Below are 25,969 nucleotides of genomic sequence, written 5' to 3' on the forward strand. Positions count from 1 at the left end.
TCATCGATTTTTATCTGAGAGAGCTGGTAAGAATGCTCAGAAATATTTAATCAGGATCTTGAAGGATAAATAGTAGAGTAGTAACATAGAAAGGAAAATCCAGGCAGGAAATAAAGGCTTTGAAATGTGAAAGAGTGAAGCATGCTAAACAAAATTATAAAAAGTGGAGAATTTCAGTGTATCTGAAGAATTTTGTGACTGATTTGTGAAAAACATTGTTTACTAAAGATATAAAGACATAAATTGATTTATTTTTCCCAATTCTTTACCATGCCTTTAGCTTTTCCCAGTTCTTTTTTTTTTTAATTTGGTAAATTTGACATGTTACAATTTGTAAATTTAAGGTACACAGGATGTTACTTTGATCACATTTATATATTGTAATATGATTGCCTTTGAGGAAATATTTATCACATTACATTATTATAGTACTGTATTATCGACTATATTCATTATTTTGAACATTATATCTCTATGACTTATTTACCACTCATTACCAGTTTGTATCCTTAAACACCATCAATCTTATACTGACACTTCAGTTCCCCATTACCATTTTACTTTCTGTTTTTTTACAGGCTTGACTTTTTTAGATTCCACACGTAAGTGATAACATCTAACACTTGTCTTTTTCTGCCTGTCTTTTCTCACTCTAGCATAATGTGCTCAAGGTCCATCCATGTTCTTGAAAATGGCAAGATTTTGTCCTTTCTCATGGATGAATAACATTCCATTGTATGTAATACCACATATTTTTTTTTTAATCCATTCATCATTGAGGGACACTTAAATTGTTTCCATATCTTGGTCATTTTGTATAATGTGGTAGTAAACATGGGTATATATATATCTCACTGAAATCCTGTTTTTATTTCCCTTGGGTATATATGAAGAAGAAGAATTATTGGATCATATGGTGGATTAATTTTTTAATTTTTTGAGGAACCTCCATTTAGTTTTCCATAGTGATTGGACTAATTTACATTTCCACCAACAGTGCAAAATATACTTTTCACCACATCCTTGCCAGCACCTATCAACTCTTTTCTTTTTAATGATAGCAGTTCTAACAGGAGTGAAGTGACATCTCATTGCAGTTTCGATTTTCATTTCCCTGATGACTAGTGATGCTGAACATCTTTTTATGTGCCTGTTTGTCATTTTGATGTTCTCTTGAGAAAAACCTCTATTTAGCTTATTTTTAAATCAAAGTGGGTTTTTTTGTTGTTGTTGTTGTTGTTGTTGAGTTTTTTAAAACTTCTTTATATATTTTGGACATTAACCCTTTATCCAATGTATGGCTTGCAAATATCATCTCACTGTTTCGTTTTGTTGATTGTTTCTTTTGCTGTGCAGAAGATTTTGCATTTGATGTAGTCCTATTTGTTGATTTCTGCTTTTGTGCTTTTGACATCATATCCAAAAGAATCACTGCCAAGACCAGTTATCAATGAGTTTCTTCCCTATATTTCCTTCTAGTAGTTATGTGGTATCAGGTCTTAGATCCATTTTGAGATAATTCTTGTGAGCAATGTGAAATAGGGGTCCATTTTTCTATGCTCTCTCTTATTTCATTGGTCTGTGTGTCTATTTATTTGCCAATATCATATTGTTTTTGAAATCAGAGTGTGATACTTCCAACTTTGGTTTGTTTTTGTTTTTTGTTTTCTCAGGATTATTTTGGCTATTCTGGGTCTCTTGTGGTTTCACACAAATTTCAGGTATTGCTTTTTCTGTTTCTGTGAAGAGGTTTTTTTTTTTTGGTATTTTGATGGGGAGTGCATTGAATCTGTAGATGGCTTTGGGTATTATATGGCTGTTTTATGGCCTTGGGTAACAATGCTTATTCTTTGATCCATGAACACAGGATGTCTTTTCATTTGTTTGTGTTTTCTTCAGTTTCTTTCAACAAAGTTTTACACTTTACATGGTAGATACATTTCACTTCTTTGGTTACATTCATTCCCAAGTATTTCATTGCTTTTGATGCTTTGTGAATAGGATAGTTTGTTTGTTTGTTTTTTAAATTTCCTTTTCCGATGTTTCATTATTAGTGTAAAAGAATGCCACTGATTTCTGTGAGTTGATTTCATAACCTGCTACTTCACTGAAATTATCAATTCCATCAGGTAGTTTTGTATGTTTGTTTTGTTTTTGAGAGAAAGAGGGAGAGAGAGTGTGTGTGAACAGGGCAGGGAAGGGCAGAGGAAGAGGGAATCCCAAGCAGGCTGCATGCCTTATAGGGGTCTTGAGCCCACAACCCTGAGAACATGGCTCAAGCAGAAGTTGAGTCCATCACTTAACTGACTGAGTCACCCAGGCACCCCGCCCCAGCAGTTTTTTATTGAAGCTTTGGGATTTTTTTCTATATATAAGGTCATATTTTTGGCAAATAGTGAAATTTTTACTTCTTATTTCCTGATTTGTATGCCATTTCTTTCTTTGACTTGCCTAATTGCTCTAGCTAGGACTTCCAATACTATATCGAATAGGAATGAGAAGGGTGAGCAACCCTTATCTTTTACCTGATCTCAGAGGAAGTCTTTTCAATTTTTCTCCACTGAGTATAATGTCAGAAGTGGATCTATTGTACATGACCTTTATTATGTTGAGGTATGCTCCTTCTATAACTAATCTATTAAGGGTTTTTATTTTGAAAGGATATTGTATTTTGTTAAATGCTTTCTGTGTGTGTGTCTATTGATATGATCATGTGATTTTATTTTATTTTATTTTAGTGATGTGATGAAGTACATTAATTGACTTTTGTGTGTATTAGTTGAATCATCTTTGCATGCCAGGGATAAATCCCACTGGATCATAATTTAAGATTCTTTTGATCTGTTCTCGAAGTTTGTTTGCCAATATTTTGTTGAGAATTTTTGTTTCTATATTCATCAGGCATGTTGGTCTGTAGTGTTATTGTTGTTGTTGTTGTTTTTCTTGTGATATCCTTATCTGACTTTGGTATGAAGATAATGCCAGTTTCGTAGATTGAGTTTGGAACTGTTCCCTCTTCATCAATATTTTGGAAGAGTTTTGAGGAGGATTGATGTTAATTCTTCTTTAAATGTTCAGTGTAATTCACAAGTGAAACTCTCTGGTCCTGAAGTTTTCTTTGTTGTGGGAGATTTTAATTACTGACTCAATCTCTTGACTCGTCATTAGTCTATGCAGATTTTCTATTTTTTTTTTTTTTCTGACTCAGTCTTGGTAGGTTGTTTTTATTTATGCAAATACATCCCTTTCTTCTAGGTATAAGATTTATTGGTGTACAATTGTTCATCGTAGTCTCATCATTATCTGTAATTGTGTAGTATCAGTTGTAATATCTTTTCTATCATTTTTATTTATTTGAAACTTCTCCCTTTTTTCCTAAGTGTAGTTAAAGGTTTGTCCACTTTGTTTCTATTTTCAAAGAAGCAGTTTTTAGTTCTGTTGATCTTTTCCGTTGTTTCTCAGATATTTATTTTGTTTATCTCTGCTCTGATTTTTATTATTTTCTTCTATTATATTTGGTTTTAATTTGTTCCTTTTTTCTAGTTCTTTAAAATGTAAAATTAGGTTATTTGGGGGTCTTTCTGATTTCTTAATATATGTATACATTTCTATAAGGTAGAAACCTTTCATAGAAGGTAGTTGGTATGATTTCTAATTTCTTTAATTTACTAAGATTAGTTTCATGGTCTATCATATGGTCTATCCTGGAGAATGTTTTAAATATACTTAAGAAGAATGTGTTTTTTGCTGCTGACGGATGGACTGTCCTATATATGTCTGTTAGGTCCATTTGTTATAAAGTGTGGCTCAATTGCTATAATGATTTTCTTTCTGGATGGTCTATCCGTTACTGATAAGGAGGTACAGAAACCCCTACTATTATTGTATCATTGTCTCTTTCTCTTTTAAGATCTGTTAGTATTTACTTAGTATATTTTGGAACTCTATATATTTGTGATTGTTTTATCTTCTTGATGTACTGACCACTTTATCATTATATAATTACCCTCTTTTTTTCTTCTTACCATTTTTGGCTTGAAGTCTACTTTTTCTGGTAAAAGCATGACTGTACGTGCTTTCTTTGCATGAAGTGTCATCTTCCACGCTTTCACTTTGAGTCCATGTTTTTCTTCAGAGTTGAAAAGAGTTTTCTGAAAGCAGCATATAGTTTTGGGTCTTGTTTTTTTTAATCCGTCTGGCCACTTTTTGCTTTTTAACTGATGTGTTCATTCTGTTTACATTTAAGGTGATTGCTGATATATGCCATGTTATCTTTCTTTTTACTGCTGCCATGTTATCTTTCTTTTTTTCTAGTTGTTTTGTATCTCCATTTTTCTTTTCTCTAGTGTTAGTACCTTTAAAAGTTGGTGGTTTTCTATGATGATTTGCTCATTTTCTCCTTTTTTTTTTGTTTTTGTTTTATGTCTTTGCTCTAGATTATTGTCTTGTGGTTTCCATGAACTTTGTAAAATACTTCATAGATAAAATGGTCCTCTTTCAGCAGATGATAACAACTTACCGTCATTTGCTCATGTGGTTTTTATCATTTTATTACTCCCCTTTTATATTTTTGTTGTCATAAATCTTCCCTTTTAATGCTGAGTTTGGTTACCAAGATGCAGTAGCTATATTTTTAATGCTTTTTTTTTTTCCTTTTAACCTTATGCAATACGTAAGTGTTTAAAACTCTATTCTCAAAGAGTTACAATTTTATAATTCTGTTAGCACCTCACTCAAAGTTTTGTGGACTTTTTTCTCTTCATTAGATCGAAGAGCTCCTTTCAACATTTCTTATAAGGTAGGCCTAGTAGTGGTGAACTCCCTTAGGTCTTGTTTGTCTGAGAAAAATTTTATTTTTCCTTTGTATCTGAAGGATAACTTTATTGGACAGAGAATTCATTGTTGGCAATTTTTAATCTTTAACATATTGAATATATCATTTTACTATCTCCTAGCCTGTACAGTTTCTGCTGTGGGTGTTCTTTTGTTAGTTGCTTTATTATTATTATTTTTTTTTTTCTGGTTGCCTTTTAGATTCGTTCTTTATCACTGACTTTGGACAGCTTCAACTCTCAGAGAGGGTCTTCTTGCATTAAGATAGTAAGGTGATCTATTAACCTGCATAACTAGTTCTTTCTCAGTATTTGGGAAATTATCAGCTGTCATTTATTTAAATAGCCTGTCTGCCCGCTTTTCTTCTTTTCTATCTGTTATACCCATTATTCTTATTTTGGCTCTTCTAATGAAGTCTCATAACTCTCATGGTGTTTCTTCACTTTTAAAAATCTTAGTACTCAAGTTCCACTTGAATCCTTTCTAGATTCCCCTTTCCCAGACTGCCTATCCTCTTTTATTTCCAACCTACTCTATTACCATTTCTTTCTAATGTACTCTTCATCTCATTTATGTGCTCAAAAGATATCATCTTAATAGGTGTTTTAGTCATTAATTTTTTGCTGAAATATATTTTTCAAATTATACCTGAGAAGAAAGTTTTAATCTTGAGTATTGACAAAGGGAAGGTAAATACTAATGGAAGACAGAGATGCAACAGGATATTATAAACCAGAAATCAAACCAGGGAAATAAATAAATAAATAAATAAATCAAAACTTGACTAACTCAGTAAGATTGAGGCAAAAGCAGAGAAAAAAGGAAAAGAAGAAAGCAATACTAACATAAAAAGGAAAAATTCAAATCAAGAATACCACTTTAAGGCAAATGTGAACCGATTGTATTTCCCCATTAAAATCAACAGAAAAGCAAATAAAACAAAAAGAGTGAATATTAAAAAGAGTAAGTTAATGCAATGTGTTAAGAATGTCAAGGCCTTCTTATATGGCAAGAGATAATGCAGATCTCCCATTGAAAACTGAAAATAACAAAGCGGCAAATGAAATTAAAAACAACACATTCTTTCATGATCCCAAAAGTTGACAAAAAAAGAAATTCTGAAACAATGGTGAAAAAGAAACCATGTAAGCACAGGACACTGTGATAGACTTTTGCCTTGATAGTATTTGCTGAATTGCATGGATCTGAGCTCTTTGGGATTTAGTCTAATGGGTAGAAATTACAAATGATAAAGTTCAAATACTGTCCAAGACAGGCTGTCTAGAAGGGATATTCTTATAAATTTAAGATTCCAAAAGTCCACACTTAAACTGAAAATGTTTATTGGAAAACTAAATCAGTGATTTATCAAGAAAAACCTACATTATCATATCAATACAGGCTAAAAAGGCATACAATAAAGTTCAGCAGCCAATGCTACTAAAGCCTACAGGCAGCAAAAGAAAAAATCAACTAGATTTTATTAAAATCATTTGACTAAAGATCAAGTGAATTTGAAACCAGTGTTTCTCAACACCAGTAGCAACATGTTAAAATTCTCCAGATTGGGGTGCCTGGGTGTTAAAGCCTCTGCCTTCAGTTCAGGTCATGATCTCAGGGTCCTGGGATCTAGCCCTGCATCAGGCTCTCTGCTCAGTGGGGAGCCTGCTTCCCCGTCTCTTTCTCTGCCTACTTGTGATCTCTGTCTGTCAAATAAATAAATAAAATTTATAAAAAAAAATATTCTCTAGATAATTTAAAGAAATACTTAAAAGAATAAAAAAAAATACAATTCTCCAGATAGCTTTCTAAAAATCTCAGTGCCTCCCACGTTCCAGCTAGAGACAGAGGGGTGTCAAAATTTCTAAGGGTAGTGATATTTTAAAGTATCTCTGGTGATTTGAATGTGGAGTAGAAGTTGAAAATCAATATTCTAAATAAATAAATTACAAACCTAAATTTAATTAAATTGAAATCTGGGCAGTGGTATATATCTAAAATTTTTGTTGATGACATAAGCAGAGAGAGAGAGAGACGATAAAATATACAAATTTAATGAAGTATCTTGATGAAGATAAATATACAAAAAACAAGAATGTACCCAACACTAGTTATATGGAGGTAACTCCTTAAAGAATAGCTAAACTAATAAACAATTTTTTACATGTAAAGGTATTGATATATATGTATTAATTTTCTCAAAAATTTACACATATAAGTAAATTTCAATTAATGTTTCCTAGAGGGACTCAATGAGAATCAAAAAAAAGAAAATAGACCATAGTAAGAAAAAAAGAAAATGAAAAGGAAAAGAATCAATTTGCTTCATCCGCCTCCTCCTCCATCTCCATTTAAAACAGGATGTGGAGTTAATCAAAGGGATTTAGAGGTCATTTCTTAAAATATCTCCTATATGTAAGAAATTTAAGACCAGTTGATTTTGGATTATTTTTTCAAGGAAAGGGAAGGACTAGATTTAGGACTAGAACTCAGGTTTCCCTATTTAGATTCTAAAGTTGAAGAAATGTTGATGGGGGAATACATGATTTGATAACAATATTTTTGTATATGATTCTCAGGACTAGAAACAAATGATTTTTTTTTAAATTAGTTTAGTTCTACAAGATTAAAGAGGTAAAAACTTTAGAATAACTTGAATATCCTTATATTGACTTTGGGTCTTAAAATTATATCATAAAATATGACTCAGATATTTCCATATAACTCATCTTTTTTAATATTTGCTTACTTTAAATTCAATCTATATAAATTTTAAAGCAAATGCTGTTAATTAATTTGATCTAAATTTGAAGAGGCTGCTTAATTTTCTCTCTCTCTCTCTCTATATATATATAGATTGTCTTTCCTAGAAAATCTTACATGTTAAGTACTCACACATATCAAAGGCAATTCTTTTTTTTTTTTTTAAAGATTTTATTTATTTATTTGACAGAGAAAGATCACAAGTAGGCAGAAAGGCAGGTAGAGAGAGAGGGGGAAGCAGGCTCCCCGCTGAGCAGAGAGCCCACGTGGGGCTCAATCCCAGGACCCAGGATCATGACCTGAGCCGAAGGCAGAGGCTTTAACCTACTGAACCACCTAGGCGCCCCTCAAAGGCAGTTCTTATGTGCAGTTCTTCATCTCAGATCTGTCAACATGGATAAAATGCATCATTTTTGATAACTGGAAGCTTTGCCACATCATTTATGAAAACTGGACTAATATGAGGATTACACTTTGGAGTCTGCAGTTCCCTTTTCTATAACAAACACCTATATTTGTATTTGGATAGGGTTTAAGTTTTTATTGAAGTAAATTTGATGTGTAATATCCTGTTATTCAGGAGTAAATTATAGTGATTCAATATTTTTATACATTACAAAATGATCCCCATGAGAAGTCTAGTTACCATCCATCATTGTAAAATGTTATTACAATGTTACTGACTATATTTCCTATGTTGTACATTACATTGTCATGACTTATTTATTTTATAATTGGAAATTTGTATTCCTTAATCTTTACTTATTTCACCTACCCCTCAACCCCTTCCACCTGTGGTGACTAACAGTTTGTTTCCTGTACCTATGAGTCTGTTTCTGTTTTGTTTTTGTTTTGTTTTTTAGATTTCACATAGAAGTGAAATCATATGGCATTTCTCTTTCTGTCTGATTTATTTCCTTTAACGTACGTCTATCCGTGTTGTCACACAGGGCAAGATTTCACTCTTTCCTATGGTTGAGTAATATTCCTATCCATCTATCTTTTTTTCTCTCTTTATCATCTATCTATCTACCTATATCTATTTTCTTTATCCATTCCACTCATTTGTGGATCAATACTTATTTTGCTTACATAACTGAGCTAGTGTAAACAGTACCACAGTGAATATAGATGTCCACATATCATTTCAAAGTGTTGTTTTCATTTTCTTTTGATAAATACTCAGAAGTGAAATTTCTGAAATATATAGTACTTTTTTTTTTTTTTTTGAGGACCCTCCATACTCTTCTCCATGGTGGCTGTTTGCATTTACATACCCACTGGCATGGGAATTTGCCAGATCCTCACCAACATTTGTTATTTTTGGTAATAGTCTATTTGACAGGTTTGAGGTGATATCTCATTGTGATTTTGATTTGCATTTCTATGATGATTAGTGATGTTGAGCATCTTTTAATGTGCTTGTTGGTCATTTGCATGGTTTCTTTTGAAAATATATATTTAATTTATGAGCACACAGCCTAACTAGGGGCTGGCTACCAAGACCCTGGGATCATGACCCAAGCCAAAGGCATACTTTTAACCAACTGAGGTGACTGCCTACTTTTAAATTGTTTTTTACATTAAGTTGTGTAAGTTCTTTTTTTTTTTTTTTAACCCCTTATTGGATGTGTGATTTGCTGGTATCTTCTATTTAGTAAGTTGCTTTTCTTTTTGTTTTGTTTTCTTGATTGTTTTCTTCACTGTTTGAAAGTTTTTTTAGTTTAGTATAATCCCATTTGTTTATTTTAGCTTTTGCTGCCTTTGTCTGGGTTCAACAAAATTGTTAAGACCAATGTCAAGGAGTTAATGCCTATGATTTCTCTTGAGATTTTTATGGTTTCCAGTCTTATATATGTCTTTAATGAATTTAGGATTTATTTTCATATATGGAGTAAGGTGGTGGCCCATTTTTATTCTTTTGCATGAGGCTTTCCAATTTTCTCAACACAAAGAGCAAATCAAATTACTTAGAGATAAAATGGAAACACAGTTTTCAAAAAGGTATGGAACACAACACAAACAGTTCTAAGCAGGGAGTTTATTGTTAACACAGGCCTTCTCCAAAAGGAGACGTCACTACTGACATTGCAGAAATACATAGGATAAAAGATTAATACGAACATTACCCAATATGTTAACATATAGGATAATCTAGAAAAATGGGTAAATTACTAGAATGCACTACTTTCCAAGACTAAACACAAAGATACAAAGTTGAATAGACTAATTACAAGTATTGAAATTGATTCTGTAATTTAAAAAAACTCCCCTGAAACTAACATCCAAGACTGTAAGAGTCATAAGTAATGTTATAAAATCCATTTTTCCCTAAGTAATGCAGGTATTTTTATATTTATATGTGGAGATATTTATACATTAAGCAAGTAACAAAGCTGTAAATAGAAACCAACTTCATAACTGCTATTTGGTTCCCTTTCTGGTAACCTAATTGTTTCATTTTCTCTGCTTGAAAATCTAGTGTCACCATATAATTAAGTGTAATATGGATGTTTATATTTTGAAATATATCACTTTTGAAATCTTAATGTTATTTTTCAATAGCCTAAACTATAATATGTCAGAAAACTTAAAAGCAAGTAGAGATGTCTGAGTAATCTAAGATTTTATAATTTTCATTCCTAAAGTCCATGTTAATTTTTTTTTTTTAATATGAAGAAATCCCCCATGTTTTCACTGAGAAACTATTCAGAAGCAGGGGTGTCTGAGTGGCCCAGTAGGTTAAGCCTCTGCCTTCAGCTCAGGTCATGATTTCAGAACCCTCATCAGGTTCTCTGCTCGGTGGGGAACCTGCTTCCCCCTGTCTCTCTGCCTGCCTCTCTGCCTCCTTGTGATTTCTCTCGCTCTGTCAAACAAATAAATAAAATCTTAAAAAAAAAAAAAAGTGAAAAAAAGGAAGAAACTTCAGAAACAAATCCACCTAGCCTCCTTATGTGACTCCTTCACTGATAAGTCTTGGAGATAGACTTTCAGGGAGACAGAAAGGACTGGTTGTAGGAGTCACAATAATTATATCAACAGATAAAAATAAAGTTATAATTGAGATGTAACTGTTGGATGCTCCCTCCAACCTAAACAGCTGAAATTACATCTCAATAAAATATATCTGAAATAACAGCTCATTCTCAGCAGGTCCCGTGTAATGCATGGGCAAATACCTTTATAGTCAATATATTATGAAGATAATATGTACATCAACTGAACCAAGAAAAGGTGAAATTATAATTGTTTTAAAGTGCAGAGTAGCTTATTTTTTTACTTTTAAAAATCTTCCATAGGACATAATTAGAACAAAACCTTTTTATAAAATGTAAAGTTAGTCAAAATTAGTTTGTTCGGAATGAATCCCTTTAAAAATTTTTCCCTAGCAGGGACATCTGGGTGGTTCAGTGGGTTAAAGTTTCTGCCTTCGGCTCAAGTTATGATCTCGGGGTCCTGGGGTCGAGCCCCACATCAAGCTCCACATTGAACCCTGCATCAAGTCCCACATCAGGCTCTCTGCTCAGCAGGGGGCCTGCTTCCTCCCCCCCACCCGCCGCCCCCGCCTGCCTCTCTGTCTACTTGTGATCTCTCTCTGTCAAATAAATAAATAAAATCTTTAAAAAAAAATTTCCCCTACCAATGTTAAATGAACATGAATGAAGAGGGATTTTCTTTTGTAATCTTTTGTAAGGAATAAGGAAAACACATAATTTGAGATTGCATACCCACTGAGGAATCTTTTTTTTTTTTTTAGTTTTCCTTTACTAGCTTGGTAGGTTTCAATGTCTACTGTGGCTAAGAATCTCCTGGTTGTATGGCTAAAGAGCCCCTCCAGAGATTCAAAGTTAATAGACTTGGTGTTTTATAAACATGGGTACATGTGGTCTTCAGACTACATCTGGGCAATCCTTGTTGCCAATAAAGCTCTATGAACTCCCAGAGGTACCATGGACATACAAAAATCCTTATGGAATTCTGATCTCTGAAACGAATAAATAGGAAGAAATAATATAATGGGGATTAAGATTTGGGGGGAAGTAATAAAAGAGAAAAACAAGAATTGCAGTGAGAGTTCACACTGGATTTTTATTTTTTTATTTTTATCCCAGGAAATACACAAACATATACTTTAAAAATGTTTAAGCTTTTTGTCATTTTCATTTTTGTTATGTTGCCATTCATTTTTTGTGATAAATAATTATATTAATTATAATCCCCAGGCCGTGTTTCAACCTTAAACAAACAAACAACAACAACAAAAAAAAGGTAGGAGAGAGCAGCACTGTAGAGTGTGAGTGCAGTATTGCTGAGCAATTTGTCCAATTTATTGCATTTTCTCCCCTTGGCTCTTAGAATTTAAATAATATGGATGTAATTCACGTGGATTATAAGATTCCTCTTTCTCATATAATTTTTGTTTCTTTGAAGTCCTTTTAGGGCTGACTTTTAGTGATAATCAGTTCCTAAAGAATTTGGGTTTATCCAAACTTTTTCTGTGTGAGCAAAGCCAATTATATTTTTGGGAAAAGAAAGAAAGGAAGAAAGAAATGACAGCAGAACTGTTTCTGTAATGGCCAGTTGAAACAAGCAATCCACTTCTGTCTTTCTAATTACTCCTGAGTCTGTTGAGTTTTAGCGTGGTGTGCTTATCAGTGCTCTCGGGCGCTTGTTTAATTGGGTGACAAATGGAAGAATATGACAGTTTCAGTATGAAAGTTAAGCTAGTCTGTGCATAGGCATTAGTTGTCCTATTATAAAAAAAGATAACTGAAGTCAGAGCTTTTGATATGCTTAAAGAATTCAGAAATATTTAACATTGCTGAAACTTCAAAAGGCTATAATAAAAAGTTTTATATTTTTAATCATACACAGTAAGAAATGTTTTAATAAGTAGTTCAGGATAGTAGTATTAAATAGGGAACTTTAGAGGAGTAATACAAAAATTTGGGGGAAGGTAGTTTTTAAAACAGCAGGAGCTGTAGGAAATGATACGGTACACTCTACTGACTCCTGAATTGAAAGAGAACAGAAAAAATAAAAATAATAAAATAGTTTGATTACATTTAAACACAAAAGAAGTCTATATCTAACAAGGAGTCTTGCTTCATATCCCAGTATGGCAGAACATTTGGTGGTTGGCATTTCGACAGTGACAGATTGTCCCAGGCTGTGCTTTGTGTGCACTGCTAGCCACAATGGACTGGCAGTACCCTTGATGCTGCTGCTATCATTCTCCAACATGGCGTTAGGTTCTTGTATTTCAGTACTTGCCATTTGCATCTGCACATTTTTTAGTTACTTTGTCAAAGGGAAGCAAAAGAGATAATTCAATTGATACATTTTTATATCATCTAGAGCATCTAGAATCTCTGCTTGACTGAGATTCCACATGAGTAGCAAATGGGCAGAATGGGTAGATTTACAAATATACTGATAAAATAAATTATAAAATGGAAATTAATGAAGGGGAAGGCTCTGTAGAGTGTAATTCTTTGATCACTCATCCTGGCAACAGATCTTGTTTGTAAACTTGGCATTTGCTCATGTGTAGGTCAGAGGAGATAACATCTTTGGTATGTTCAATCTAACTGCTTCTTTTCTTATTCCATCAAAGAGGAAACACGTAGAGGTGTATTTTGGAGTGGTTGGATCTAGAGATACAGAAAGGACTTGGAAAAGAAATAAGAAAAACCATAAGGAATTGTCCATGCATGTACTTCTGCAATTAGAGACGACTGTCACCCGGGGAGTCTATGCAGGCTGAGGACCCTATCCTCAGTCCACCTCTTTGTCATATTAAATTTAGCCTTTCCTGAAAATCCTAGTTTTGTATTTTTATTTTAAAAAGGATAGCTAACAACATTGTGGTTGAAAATGATTATAAAATACTAATAATTTTATATGATGATGTATTTGCAATAGCTTCCCCCTAAAAACATTGGATTCTGAACTTGGGTCTAGAAATAGTTGTGGTTTTTTTTTTCCTTTTCTTTTCTTTTCTTTTTTTTTTTTTTTAACCATTGTATTACAGAGTTGGTAGTCATTTGAAGTTGGTTCAGTAACTAAAAGGCAATGAGATTGCAATTCATAGAATAAACAAAGACTATAAAGTCATTTTTAAAAATTTCACTTCTGTTTGCTTTCATCTCAAAATAGATGTAACATATGAATGTCAACTTGGAATGAAAAAAATATATATATGTATATAAATTTTATATATATCTCAGCAGAAAAGAACCCATGGCCCTCTGATTCCTGAATTCCCTTGGATGTAATTTCTCTGGTCTGAGAAGGAGTGGTGTTAAGGTCCAAGGGGATAGTAACACCGGCATTGCCTGTCTAATGGCTTTCACCAGAAAGCAGGCAACATGCCATGGCCCTGAACCAGGTCGCAATCTGTTTGTTGTTTGTAACTGCCCTGTAGCAGTGAAACTGCACTTCGGGCTTTTTTTTTTTTTTTTTTTTTAAATATTGACTACATCAGCAGACAACTCTATACCAACTGTAGTCTAATAACAATATTCCTCAGACTTCACATAATGAAGTACAAGATTACCATTTATGTAACATGATCAGTTAGAGCTATCACAAATGTAGCTTTTAGGAAAGTGTCAATTTTCTAAGTGCATATATAGGTAGTTAAGAACCTAATGGAAACCTTTTTTGATATATAGTTTCTTTCGATTGCTGTGATTTTTAACTCTGCGTTATTTAAGAAATAAATCAAAACAGCCTCTGTAGGAGTGAGCTTATGGATTTGGCACCTTCAAGACCAATCAAGTGCCACGTATTCAGATTCCATGGTAACCATGGTTTGAACACAAAGGAGTCCTGATGCTATTTGGCAACCTTGTTGTGACTAAATTGTATCCAGTTTACCTTACTCCACATCAAACTGAATAGACACTTTAAGAACCTGAGAAAATTCCTTTTTTCTAGCCTCAGGCGTAATTTTATATTTTAATGTGTACTCAAAAGACATACACAGTCTCTCTCAACAGTTTTAACCATGGGCACTTGTGTATGCTTTTGATGGAGGGTAATTTATGGAGTGTGAAAAAAATTGGTCAGTCATTATAGGCCTGCCTAGACTCATGGGGGCAAGTGTAAGTGAAAACTGTACAGAAGCAGATGCTCTCCAAGAGCAATTTTTTTTTTTTTTTGAAGATCTGGTGTCAAAGTGGTGTATTATATGTACAGAGATCAGTCTTAAAGGATACAGAACACTGTTCAGAACAGCAAACATTCAACCCATGTAAGTCCTCACGTGTGACTTTAAGGTGATCTGGTAACATTAGGCCTATAGTTCACATTTCACATCTTCTGAATCGCAGAGCTTTGGAAAAATCTTAAAAACCTACATAAATGGACACACTCCCCCCTCCCCGCCCCACCGAGAAGTGCAAACACAAAGGCTGGTGTACTTTCACACTGCAGTCCTGCCATGGAGGCAGAGGTGGGAGTCAAAGCCATCACGCTGTTCTATGGGCCGCCTTCACGAGAACAGGCCACATCCATGAGAGAGGCTTGGAACACACCCGAGACTCTGTTTTGTCCCTAAATAAAATGTGTGCCCTGTCTTTTATATTACTCTCTTCACACTTTAATAGTTTATTTCACATGCTATGTTTTGATCTACATTCCGTCTCATCCCTTTCATTTTACAAATTCATAGTTCTATTGTTTATTTTGTACATGCTTTATGAATATACCTAACTTAATATTGTTTATAATCATACATTTTATCCTCATGCTTCAAGTATCGTTTCTTCTCCTGGAGAATAAACTCTAGATGGCTTTTAAAAATGCAATCCTATAAATGGATGATTCTAATATTTAGAAGTATGTTATTTATTGAAGTTATGGGGAATAGAATTAGGAGAAATAGTTTTCAGCAGAAAGTCATTTGCATTGATAAATAATTCAGCAATGGTGTTTGCTCCTTTATATTGAATCTGTATTTGATTCGTGTTTGTGCTTTTCATGTAAATATATGAGTCATCTAGGCATTGATTATATATCATGTACTATTTTAAACTTCTAGTAAATGGTTAGAGCAGGTTCAAGAAACATTGACAATGCCAAGTATATTTTAAATCATGGTATTAATGCGTGTAATGGACTAAGTGTAGTGTGTATTATTGTGTGAAGAAGCAATTAAATTTAGTATTGATATACCCACATATTTTTTCACTTGACAGAGCATTTTGTATATGAATTTATGCTTTTTCCACAAAACTTACTAAAAGTAATAAAGCAATTTTAAAAATAAAGGAAGTCCTTGCTTCTAGAATATCTTTATTCAATTATGGACATTTTATATGCTTTTTGTAATTAATAATACATTTGAAAATTCTTTTCTAACTAAACACTAAGCCCCAGAAATATTGCAACATGATAGAGAACTCAGACTACATTAAATTGCAGTTTGATGTTAAGTGTTCAGTAAAATGGTGAAATGAGAATGAATGACTGGTAGGAAAAAAAATTAATTATAAAAGTATCTTTAAACTCAGTATTCATATTTGAAAAAACAGAAATGAAACATGTATGTAATTGTTAATTATTATGTATAATTTATAATCAAGTATTATATAATGTCATATAATTATATATCATAAATGATGAATATCATGATGGAATTACATATATTTAATTATAAAGTATATAATATATAAAACTTACATAGTTACACCTATAAAATTTTATATGTTTTAGTATCCTGTCATGATATAATTATCATACATTATTGGTTATAAAATATATATTATATCATATATAAATTTATATATACACACTTATATATATACACACATTATATATATATATATAAACACACATATATATATAAACACATTTAGTATTAGCACTTTCTAAAGGTTTTTGTTAGTTTGATAGCTTTAACCATATACAACTGTAAAAGATCCTATATTAGGACATGATAAAAATTAATCAACACTTGTATTTTACTATTTAAATGTCTAATGTAAAGTAATATAAGAATATGTGGGAAGTTATATTTCAAGTCATTCATACATTAATATTTAGAATAAAAAGTAATTCATTTGGCCTTTGGTCAAAGTTATTTTAACCAGCACCTTCCTGGCAGTATTTATTGGTCTTGAGAACAACCCAAGACACTATACCATTCTAACTGGCCTATACATCAATCCAGACCAGGTAAGTTGATATTTATTGTAACTCTGTTGCTAGAGAGGGAGATAGAGAAGGAATTAGATTGATCAAGGCAAGCAGAGCTTAAATAAAGCTTACATACAGAGCTTGGAAAGCCAGTATGACATTCAGAATGGGTATTTGATTGATGAGTCAGGAGGTTTCAGACACAGTTCCAGCTCTAATTTTACTTACATGATACCGAGCTAGTTCCATGACTTCCCTGGGCTCCAGATAACTCCTTTGTGTAATGAGATGCTCAGGCTGGGTGATTCCTAAGACTCCCCATAGCTCTAAAACTTTATATACACTGGCCGTGCAGCATTTTCTTCAAGAGGATCTCAGAAAAATTTAATAAATCAATTTAAGTATTCTTTTGTTATTCCTAACAAAAAATAAGATAATAACCTACCAACTTAGCTCACAGTTATTGAATTCCTATCATGTGTCAAGTACTGTGTGTAATTATGAATAAGGAATTTATAGTTAAGTAAGTAAATAATGTAAACAGAGAAGAGTAATTTTATAAATGCCATAATAAAACATGAAGAAAGCTTAGTGGTAAGATAAGGAATTATGATGTTAAAATATCATGAGAAGGATAATCTCCTAACTCTTAGTATATTTACTCCCTCAAATAATCTTCTACCCTTGAGAAATAGAGTTTTTTTATTGCTACTCATACACAAGTTTATGAAGAAAAAACTAATTGCTTTTTTTATAGAAGTGTGAAATAAGAGTGTTTTTTGAATTATGGGTACTCAACAAAATAAAAATAAAATAAGGATGCTGAAGTTGGTTCCTGTGGAAGATTGATTTATCATGTGTTTACCTTTTAGATTATAGAATAGTCATAACTGTGGCCTTGAAAGAAAACAAATAAATATAACCTTTTAAGATCATTAAAAAATGGATTGGATTGGATTTTTAAATAACTCTAGACATAACTTTGCAAGTGAATACACTGTACTTACCAATATTCTATTGTTTCATATGCATAATCAATGGTGATAAAAGATTATTCATAAACTAGTTCAATATACTCTAATATAACTTTGAAGCAAATGATTTTTTTTTAGAAAGAAAGAAATACAAAAATGTAAAGTACATGAAAATTTGACCTATGAATAAAAGATGGTCTTGAACAGCCGTTGCTCCTCGTTTCATATCTGGTAAACAGAAGTGGGTAAATATGTGATAGCAGCAGAGAAAAGCAGTTTTCATTTCATTCCTTGAGTTTCCAACATAAACATTTATTTATTTTGTCATTAAAAATGACACATTAGGACAAACAAGAATACTGATATTCCATATTTTTTTCTTATCGCATGATCAATAAATAATTTATAGATGACAAGTCATTGTAATGGAGAATAAACACATTCTTGTCTTTTTGTGTGGTTTAAGAGGTAAGAAAATAAGTAATAAAATAAGAGGTAATTGATTTCAGATAAAGTTTCTAGGTATATTACAGGTTTTTAAAAAAATGTGCATTCATAGATTTGCAATAACAGATACATTATTCATAGGATCTTGTATTTTATTGAATTGTTGATAAACAATAATCAGTTTAGTCAAAATGGTAAACTAATACTCTTTTTCATTTTGAAAAATGCCTAGACTAATATTAGGATCACAGAGTTATATAGGAGGGATGTGTATGCATAATTTTACAAACTATATATACATTTTCTTTTTCTTTTTTCACTCAACATGGATAAAAATTTTCTCATATAATCATACTTGTTTTGAGAGACTGCTTGATTGTCTTCTGTACTATAGATGAGAAAACTCCTTATTTTTACTCTAGTTGCTGTTTTTCGTGTCATTTTTGTATAATTGAACTCCCCATTTTTTCCTTTATCAATATTTCTAATTTAGTCTTTTCATGGTTTATTCATACTATATTGTGCTCTAATTGCATATTGATGTGATCTTGTACAAAATATCTATGTAGTCCTGGGGGCCTGGGTGGCTCAGTTGGTTAAGTGTCTGTCTGCCTCTGGCTCAAGTCATGATCCCAGGGTTCAGGGATCAAGCCCCACATCAGGTTCCCTGCTCAGAGGTGAGCCTTCCTCTCATTCTCCCTCTCCCTCTGCCGGCTCATGCAGGCATGCTTGCTCTCTTGTTCTTACTCTCAAAAAGAAATTTAATTAATTAACTAATTAATTAATTTTAAAAATCTTTAAAAAGATTCTACCTAGTTTCATTCACAGGTAAGTTTGATTTAGGATTTAGGATGGCTTAAAATTCAGTCTCCTCTTCTCTATCTACAAAGAAAAGTGTTCACATTCAGCACTGATAGAAAAAGTATTATTATCTTACAACCTTGATTGAGAGGTAGGGTATGAATAATTCCAATAAGTTTACCCAAGCTGAGGTGTTATTAGGCCTTTGATTTTTAATAGTAAACATTTACACATACCTTGCATTTACCTTCAAATAATTACTGTGGGTCAGACCCATGGTAAGCACTTTTCATAGCTTATCTCATTTTTATTTCCCAACCACACTAGGCTGAAAGAAAATTTTAACCATTCCATCCAGCAGAACCTTGAAACTTAAGTAGGTTCCTCTTTAGTACATGGTGGAGCTAAGATAGTGACCTAACATGTTTAATTCAGTCTATTTTCTTCAAATTATGTAACATTACTATGATTTCCAATACAAATATTTCAATTATATAATACCAGAGTGTGAAAACAATGGAGTCTTCAAAAGTATTATTTTCATTTAGGTATGTGTTTCTAAATGTTTTTCTGTTTGTTTGTTCTTCTTTTGTCCCACTTTCCTCACTGCCTTAATATTTAAAAAAAAAACTGTTTTTTCTTCAGATAGTTTTTCTTCAACTAGTTCTTGCTGAATTATTTTCATAGCTCCAGTGCATTGTTGTGGCATTATGTCATCCTTAGAATATGTAAGACTGTAGGGAAATTTGATAGAAAATCATCAAGATTGTTTATTTCCAAGTGAATTCCTTATACCATTTTATTTAAATCTAAATAAACTTAAACCTATCCTATTTGTTAATATAATTACTTGCCAGTATCTTTCTGAATTAAGAAGGCTATGCATTTTTCTTTTACACTCTGCAAAATTCTCCAAATGTGAAAATATTAGGCAGTAGTTTAATGAAACAATACAGAAATAATACGAGAAAAGTAGAAAGGATCTTTTGCATTCTTTCTGATTATTTTTTAAGATTTTATTTGTTTGAGAGAGAGACAGAAAGAGCAACAGAGAGAGCAAGAGAGAGCATGACCTGGGAGGAGAGGGAAAAATAGGCTCCAAGGAGCTCTACCTGGGGCTCAATCTCAAGACTCTGGGATCATGACCTGAGCTGAAGGCAGACACTTAACTGACTGAGCCATCCAAAACCCTTCCTCTCCTATTTTTAACAATGTATTTGAGGGATGCCTGGGTGGCTCAGTGGATTAAAGCCTCTGCCTTCAGCTCAGGTCATAATCCCAGGGTCCTGGGATTGAGCCCCACACTGGGCTCTCTGCTCAGCGGGGAGCCTGCTTCCCCCTCTCTCTGCCTGCCTCTCTGCCTACTTGTGATCTCTGTCTGTCAAATAAATCAATAAAATCTAAAAAAAAAAAATGTATTTGAAACAATTCACATAACTCAATTATAGAAGGAATATATATATTATAATAGTTATATATAACTATTATAATAACTATATAACTAATATAGCTATTATAATATATAATATATATGCATATAACTGGTGTGTTTTATATATAATATACTATAATATATAATATTATGTTATATATAATTATATATAATATAATATATAATATAACTGGTATGTTATATATATATAAAACACATTTTATATATATAATTATTTTATATTTTATAAATATATATTTTATATATATACATATATACACACCAGTTATATTTTGAAGACAAATTTGTTCTTAAAAGATATTGAAGCTTCGATTTTACTCTTTTTTTTAAATTTTATTTTATTTTTTCAGTGTTCCAAAATTCATTGTTTATGCACCACATCCAGGGCTCCATGCAATACGTGCCCTCCTTAATACCCACCACCAGGCTCACAAAGCTTCTGTTCAAAACCCTCAATTTGTTTCTCAGAGTCCATAGTCTCTCGTGGTTCATCTCCCTCTCCAATTTCCCCCAGTTCACTTTGCCTTCCTTTCTCCTGATGTCCTCTATGTTGCTCCTTATGCCCCACAAGTAAGTGAAACTGTATGATATTTGACTCTCTCTGCTTGATTTATTTTACTCAACATAATCTCCTCCAGTCCCATCCATGTTGATACTAAAGTTGGGTATTCATCTTTTCTGATAGAGACGTAATACTCCTTATATATATGAACCATATCTTCTTTATCCATTCATCTGTTGTTGAAGGGCATCTTGGCTCTTTCCACAGTTTGGTGATTGTGGCCATTGCTGCTCTGAACATTAGGGTACATATGAACTTCTTTTCACCACATCTGTATCTTTGGGGTATATATCCACTAGTGCAATTGCTGGGTCATAAGGTAGGCCTATTTTAATTTCTTACAGAATTTCCACACTGTTTTCCAAAGTGGCTGCACCAACTTGCCTTCCCATCAACAGTGTAAAAGGGTTCCCCTTTCTCCACATCCTTTCTAACACTTGTGTTTCTTGTCTTGTTAATTTTGGCCATTTTGGTTAAGTCCTATCTTCCATGTTTGCAGACTCCACACCAGTCCCTCACTTCCCAGCCATTTAAGCACACACACTTTCCTCACAGTGCTCAAACCCAACCACAAACCACAACAACACCTCAGAAAGGGCATCATATTGAGATCCTAAAGACAACATTCCTTTCCTTTCAACAATCTCCTTTCAATATGGGAATAAAATAAAGAAATAAAAATGTTTTCTCATTTGATACATCAATTCTCCAAACACTGAATGCTGTCAGTGCTGGATAGTTGTTAGTCTTATTCATTTTTATGCTTATCTATTGACTGACTCTTCATTTCTTACGTTATATATGAAGACGCCTATATCAGATGTTCATCTATCTGCTAATGAACAGAAGTTGAACCAGTCTGTGGCACAACTAGGTAATTCATTTTTGGTAGAGTCAACATGTCTATTGAAACGTTTGTACAATGAATTGGCTTTTATTATTTTCTTTTCATATTTATTTTTCATTATTATGGAAAAAATACAAAATAAGTGTAGACTTATTTATTAGTGTTGACCCTAGTAAGGCATTATATATAGGGCATGCTAGATTTTTTATTATGTATTGTGAAAGGTGCCAGATTAATGCAATTATAGATATATAGGTATAGTCAAGCCTCTAAATATGTAAGACCATCATTTAAATCTTCTGCATTGATTCTCAGCAACACAGCAACAGTGTAACTGAAGGTCTGTCCTGAGATGGACTACTAACATTTATCCTCTTTCAAAAGTTAAGTGTTAGAAGATTACCTTCCAATTTCCAAGATTTTATGTCAATAAGTGTGTATCTAAAGTCAATTTTATTTTAAAAATTTTCTTAAAATTATAAATACTGGAGTTTGTTTATATTATTGTGTTGTGTGTGTGTATGTGTGTGTGTTGGTGGACAGTCGTTAAACTACATGATAGGACAACATGAAGATTTGAATTACCTTAAACCCTAAGTCTTTTCTTCAATGACTTTAATCTTCTTTTTATCCTTTTGTTAATAATCATTTATATTTAAATATCATTTATACATATACATATACATGTGTATTATATACATATAATATATAAATGATATTTTAACATATATATACATATATATGTATATATATATCAACATAAGAAATGATTTCCCTGAACAAAATAAGGGATGGTCAGTATCACCATGAAAGAACAGTCGTGGGGAGTATACAACATAGGTGTAGTGTTAGAGAAAAAGTATTTCTTTGCTCATGATAAACTGCATTTCCAACTCTTGCTATGTCCTCATAGTCAATATTCATTATTCTGAAGATCTTAGTATTAACACACTATGACAGAGTTGTCATAATACAAATTATATATTCACTTACTGCATCTCAGCTGACATATCTATCTTTTTGTCTTTGATTATTACCTATAAGTTTTTGACATCCAAGTGAGTAATCCCATCTTTGACATAACTTCTAAGAAATAGACCTGCACGGTCATTCCTTCTACTGGATGTTTCTAATGGAGAATGTTATTCCTTTGGGAGTTAGAATGCTCAAAACCAAGTTCTCTTACGTGCTCTCCACAGTGGAGCCTAGTAGCAACATATTTACTGTTATCACTTATGCTGGAAACCTCAATTGCCTTTCCCTCTCTCCATTGTGTATATTTTCAGTGTTTCATAATCTCACCAGATCTGTTTTTCATAGTCCATCTTCTGCAGATAAATCTTATTGTCACTGCTTCATTCAGGCCTTTATCATCTAGATAATGGCCTTAATGTCTTCCTTGTTTTGATTTTCCCCTTAATCTCTCACCTCCTCTTTCTCTTAATCAATGCCCATGGGCTTATACAAGAACCTAATATGTGAGGTGAATACTATAGTGAACAAAATAGGCAGTATTTCCTGTGCTCGAGGGGCTTGCATTCCAATGAGAAGTGTCAGGCAATCGTGATAAATGAGTAAATTATACAGCCTGTTAGAAGCTGATAACTACTGTGGAAAAAGTAGAACAAGGTAAGGAGGAACAGAAATAATGGTTGAAAGAGGGAAGTGTGGGGAGGTGTATTTATTTAAAATAGGTTAGTCCAGGGAGTCCTAAGAGAGTCACATTTAAACAAAGACTTGAAAGGTGTGAGAAACAGTGAGCTTAAAAATATTTTGAGGAAGAGCATTCCAGATACAGGGAGAGTACACAAGAAATTCTGTGTCAGAATGATAACAAACATGTTCAAGGAACAGCCAAGAGCCTGTGTGGTTGGGGCAAAGTAAACAAGGAAAAGAGGAGGGGGCATGAGTTCAGGGAAGTAACAGGGATAACTTGATAATGTGGCGTTATTTTAGTTCTAGAAGGGCTCTGACTTTTACATTCAGCAAGATGGAAGACCCTCGTGGAGTTGTGAATGCTGAAATTATCTGAATTATTTTTTGCAAACCATTCTGGTTGTTGAGTGGAGAGTATCTTTTTAAAATATAAGGATCATTACAATATTCACCCACTTTTTTTAAGTCATACTGAGAACAAATAAGTTTCCCATAACTGACCAGACTCCTCATCTTCTGATGCTATACATCCCAAGACACCCATTGGGAATATCAATCTGCAATATGTGATTCCATACTTAGGTGCTAAGCCTGAGCACAACAAACTACAGTTTCATAAAAATGGGAAAAAAATACAAGTGGGAGTCATTAAAGAGTACTTTCTGTAGATGTTTGAAAATGTGCTTCCTCCTGAGGAGAGATAAAATAAATTGTTCAAAGAGGAGAAATGAGAGATAAGGATGGAGGATGTTGTATGAGCCAAGGCATAGAATTAAGAATGTCCAGTTGGACAGCGATATATGCCAGTTGGGGGAAAAATGGGACAGAAGCCAAGCAGGAGAGTCTGGACTTTGATGGTACCATATAAGACAGGAAAATTATAGATTTTTAAGTAGAATAAAATAATAGAATCCATTTTTAGACAGTAGCCTGACAGATAGGTCTGATTTATTGAGGAGAAATGAACAAACAAAAAAACAATTCTCGTATGAGTCAAAACTTGCTCTCGATCTAAAGGAACATGCCCTTGTCATATCTTGGGTAAAATCAATGACCTTAGGTGAGTGATGCTTTTGACCAAAGAGGGCTTCTGTTATTTTCCCAGGAGATTTATGCCTGGCCAAAGGGAAGAAAATGGAATTGAAGACAAAGGGAATTATTTCTCTTCTCTGGGTTTCAGTGTGTGTATTGTTGGTATGATTCAGATCCTAGGCCTTTCAGTGATGTTTACCATCAGACGTATAATATCAGTGGGTGACAGCTACACTGAGCAAAAAGAACATGGTAAACTCTGATTTATATAATAAAGTGGATGTTTTGTTTGTCAGGTAACAGAAACACGGACTGGTCCTCTTGGCTGCAGTAACTATGACAACCTAGATTCTGTCAGTTCTGTTCTGGTTCAGAGTCCTGAGAATAAGATTCAGTTGCAAGGTATGTGGCTAAAAGTTCATTAATTCTCTATCAGTCTGGATAACAATTATCCAGTTGTGATCTCTTTCTTCTTCTTCATCTTTTTGTTGTTGTTTTAAACAAGCTGTATATGCAGTACTATGTTGTTAAAATTCTCATAAAAGGCTAATTTCCTAATTTTTAAGGGATACTAACATTCTAGGAAATGTTAAGGAAATGTCAAAACTCACTTTACTTCTTCAAATAGGTAATTTATTTGAAAATATATCCCGATAATATTTTTACTTCTATAGAAAAATCATTGTCTCAGTATGGAGCAGTTTTTCATAGGTCTGTCTGGGTTTTGACTTTTTCCTTAGATTCTAGTAAAAGTAACTATACTTGCGCACACTGTAGCATGAACTGTTGACATTTTAAATATAATCTAATATTTATAATCTAGAACTGTGCTTATCTTCTGATAGAAAAATTTGAGAATATATTAACAAAGTATTTATATTTCCATTACAAAGATGGATTATGTGATAATAATGATAAGTTACCTTTTTTTCTATTCCTATATTTTGTTAGAGAGTTCAATAGAGGATTTTTAAATAACTTGTAACAGATGTACAGATGTATATTGCCCACAAATAGGTTATTGGTGTGTGTACTTATTCATTACAAGTACAGAAGGTTATGAATACACATGTTTAAACATGTACTAGTTGAAGAAGTTCAGAGAAGTCTTTGATGACACCTTGTCTAAATTAAGGTGACTGATCAAAGGGATAACTTTGAGTTATTCTTCTCTACTCTACCTTTCTCTTGCTACCTTTTTTAATTGCATAAGTTAAAGCTACATTTACATTATTCAGTTTTACATAAGAAAGTTTAGAAGTTCTAGAAATTGTAGGCACCTGGGTGGTTCAATGGGTTAAGCCTCTGCCTTCGGCTCAGGTCATATCTCAGGGTCCTGAGATCCAGCTCCGCATCAGGCTCTCTGCTCAGTTGGAAGCCTGCTCCTCACTCCCCGCCTGCCTCTCTGCCTTCTGGTGATGTCTGTCTGTCAAATAAATAAATAAATAAATAAAATC

At 33.0% G+C, this 25,969-nt stretch overlaps 1 protein-coding gene across 4 annotated transcripts in view; it reads left to right on the forward strand.

Moving 5' to 3' along the window:
* BRINP3 (BMP/retinoic acid inducible neural specific 3) overlaps positions 1 to 25,969 on the forward strand; it is a 392,077-nt gene that overhangs the window by 238,888 nt on the left and 127,220 nt on the right. For all 4 annotated transcript variants that reach the window (XM_059146396.1, XM_059146399.1, XM_059146397.1 and 1 more), the window contains one exon: positions 24,809 to 24,914. In XM_059146396.1, coding sequence (XP_059002379.1) covers positions 24,809 to 24,914 — 106 coding nt within the window. The remainder of the gene's footprint in view (positions 1 to 24,808; positions 24,915 to 25,969) is intronic.

Source organism: Mustela lutreola, chromosome 14 (assembly GCF_030435805.1).
Source record: "Mustela lutreola isolate mMusLut2 chromosome 14, mMusLut2.pri, whole genome shotgun sequence".
NCBI lineage: Eukaryota > Metazoa > Chordata > Mammalia > Carnivora > Mustelidae > Mustela > Mustela lutreola.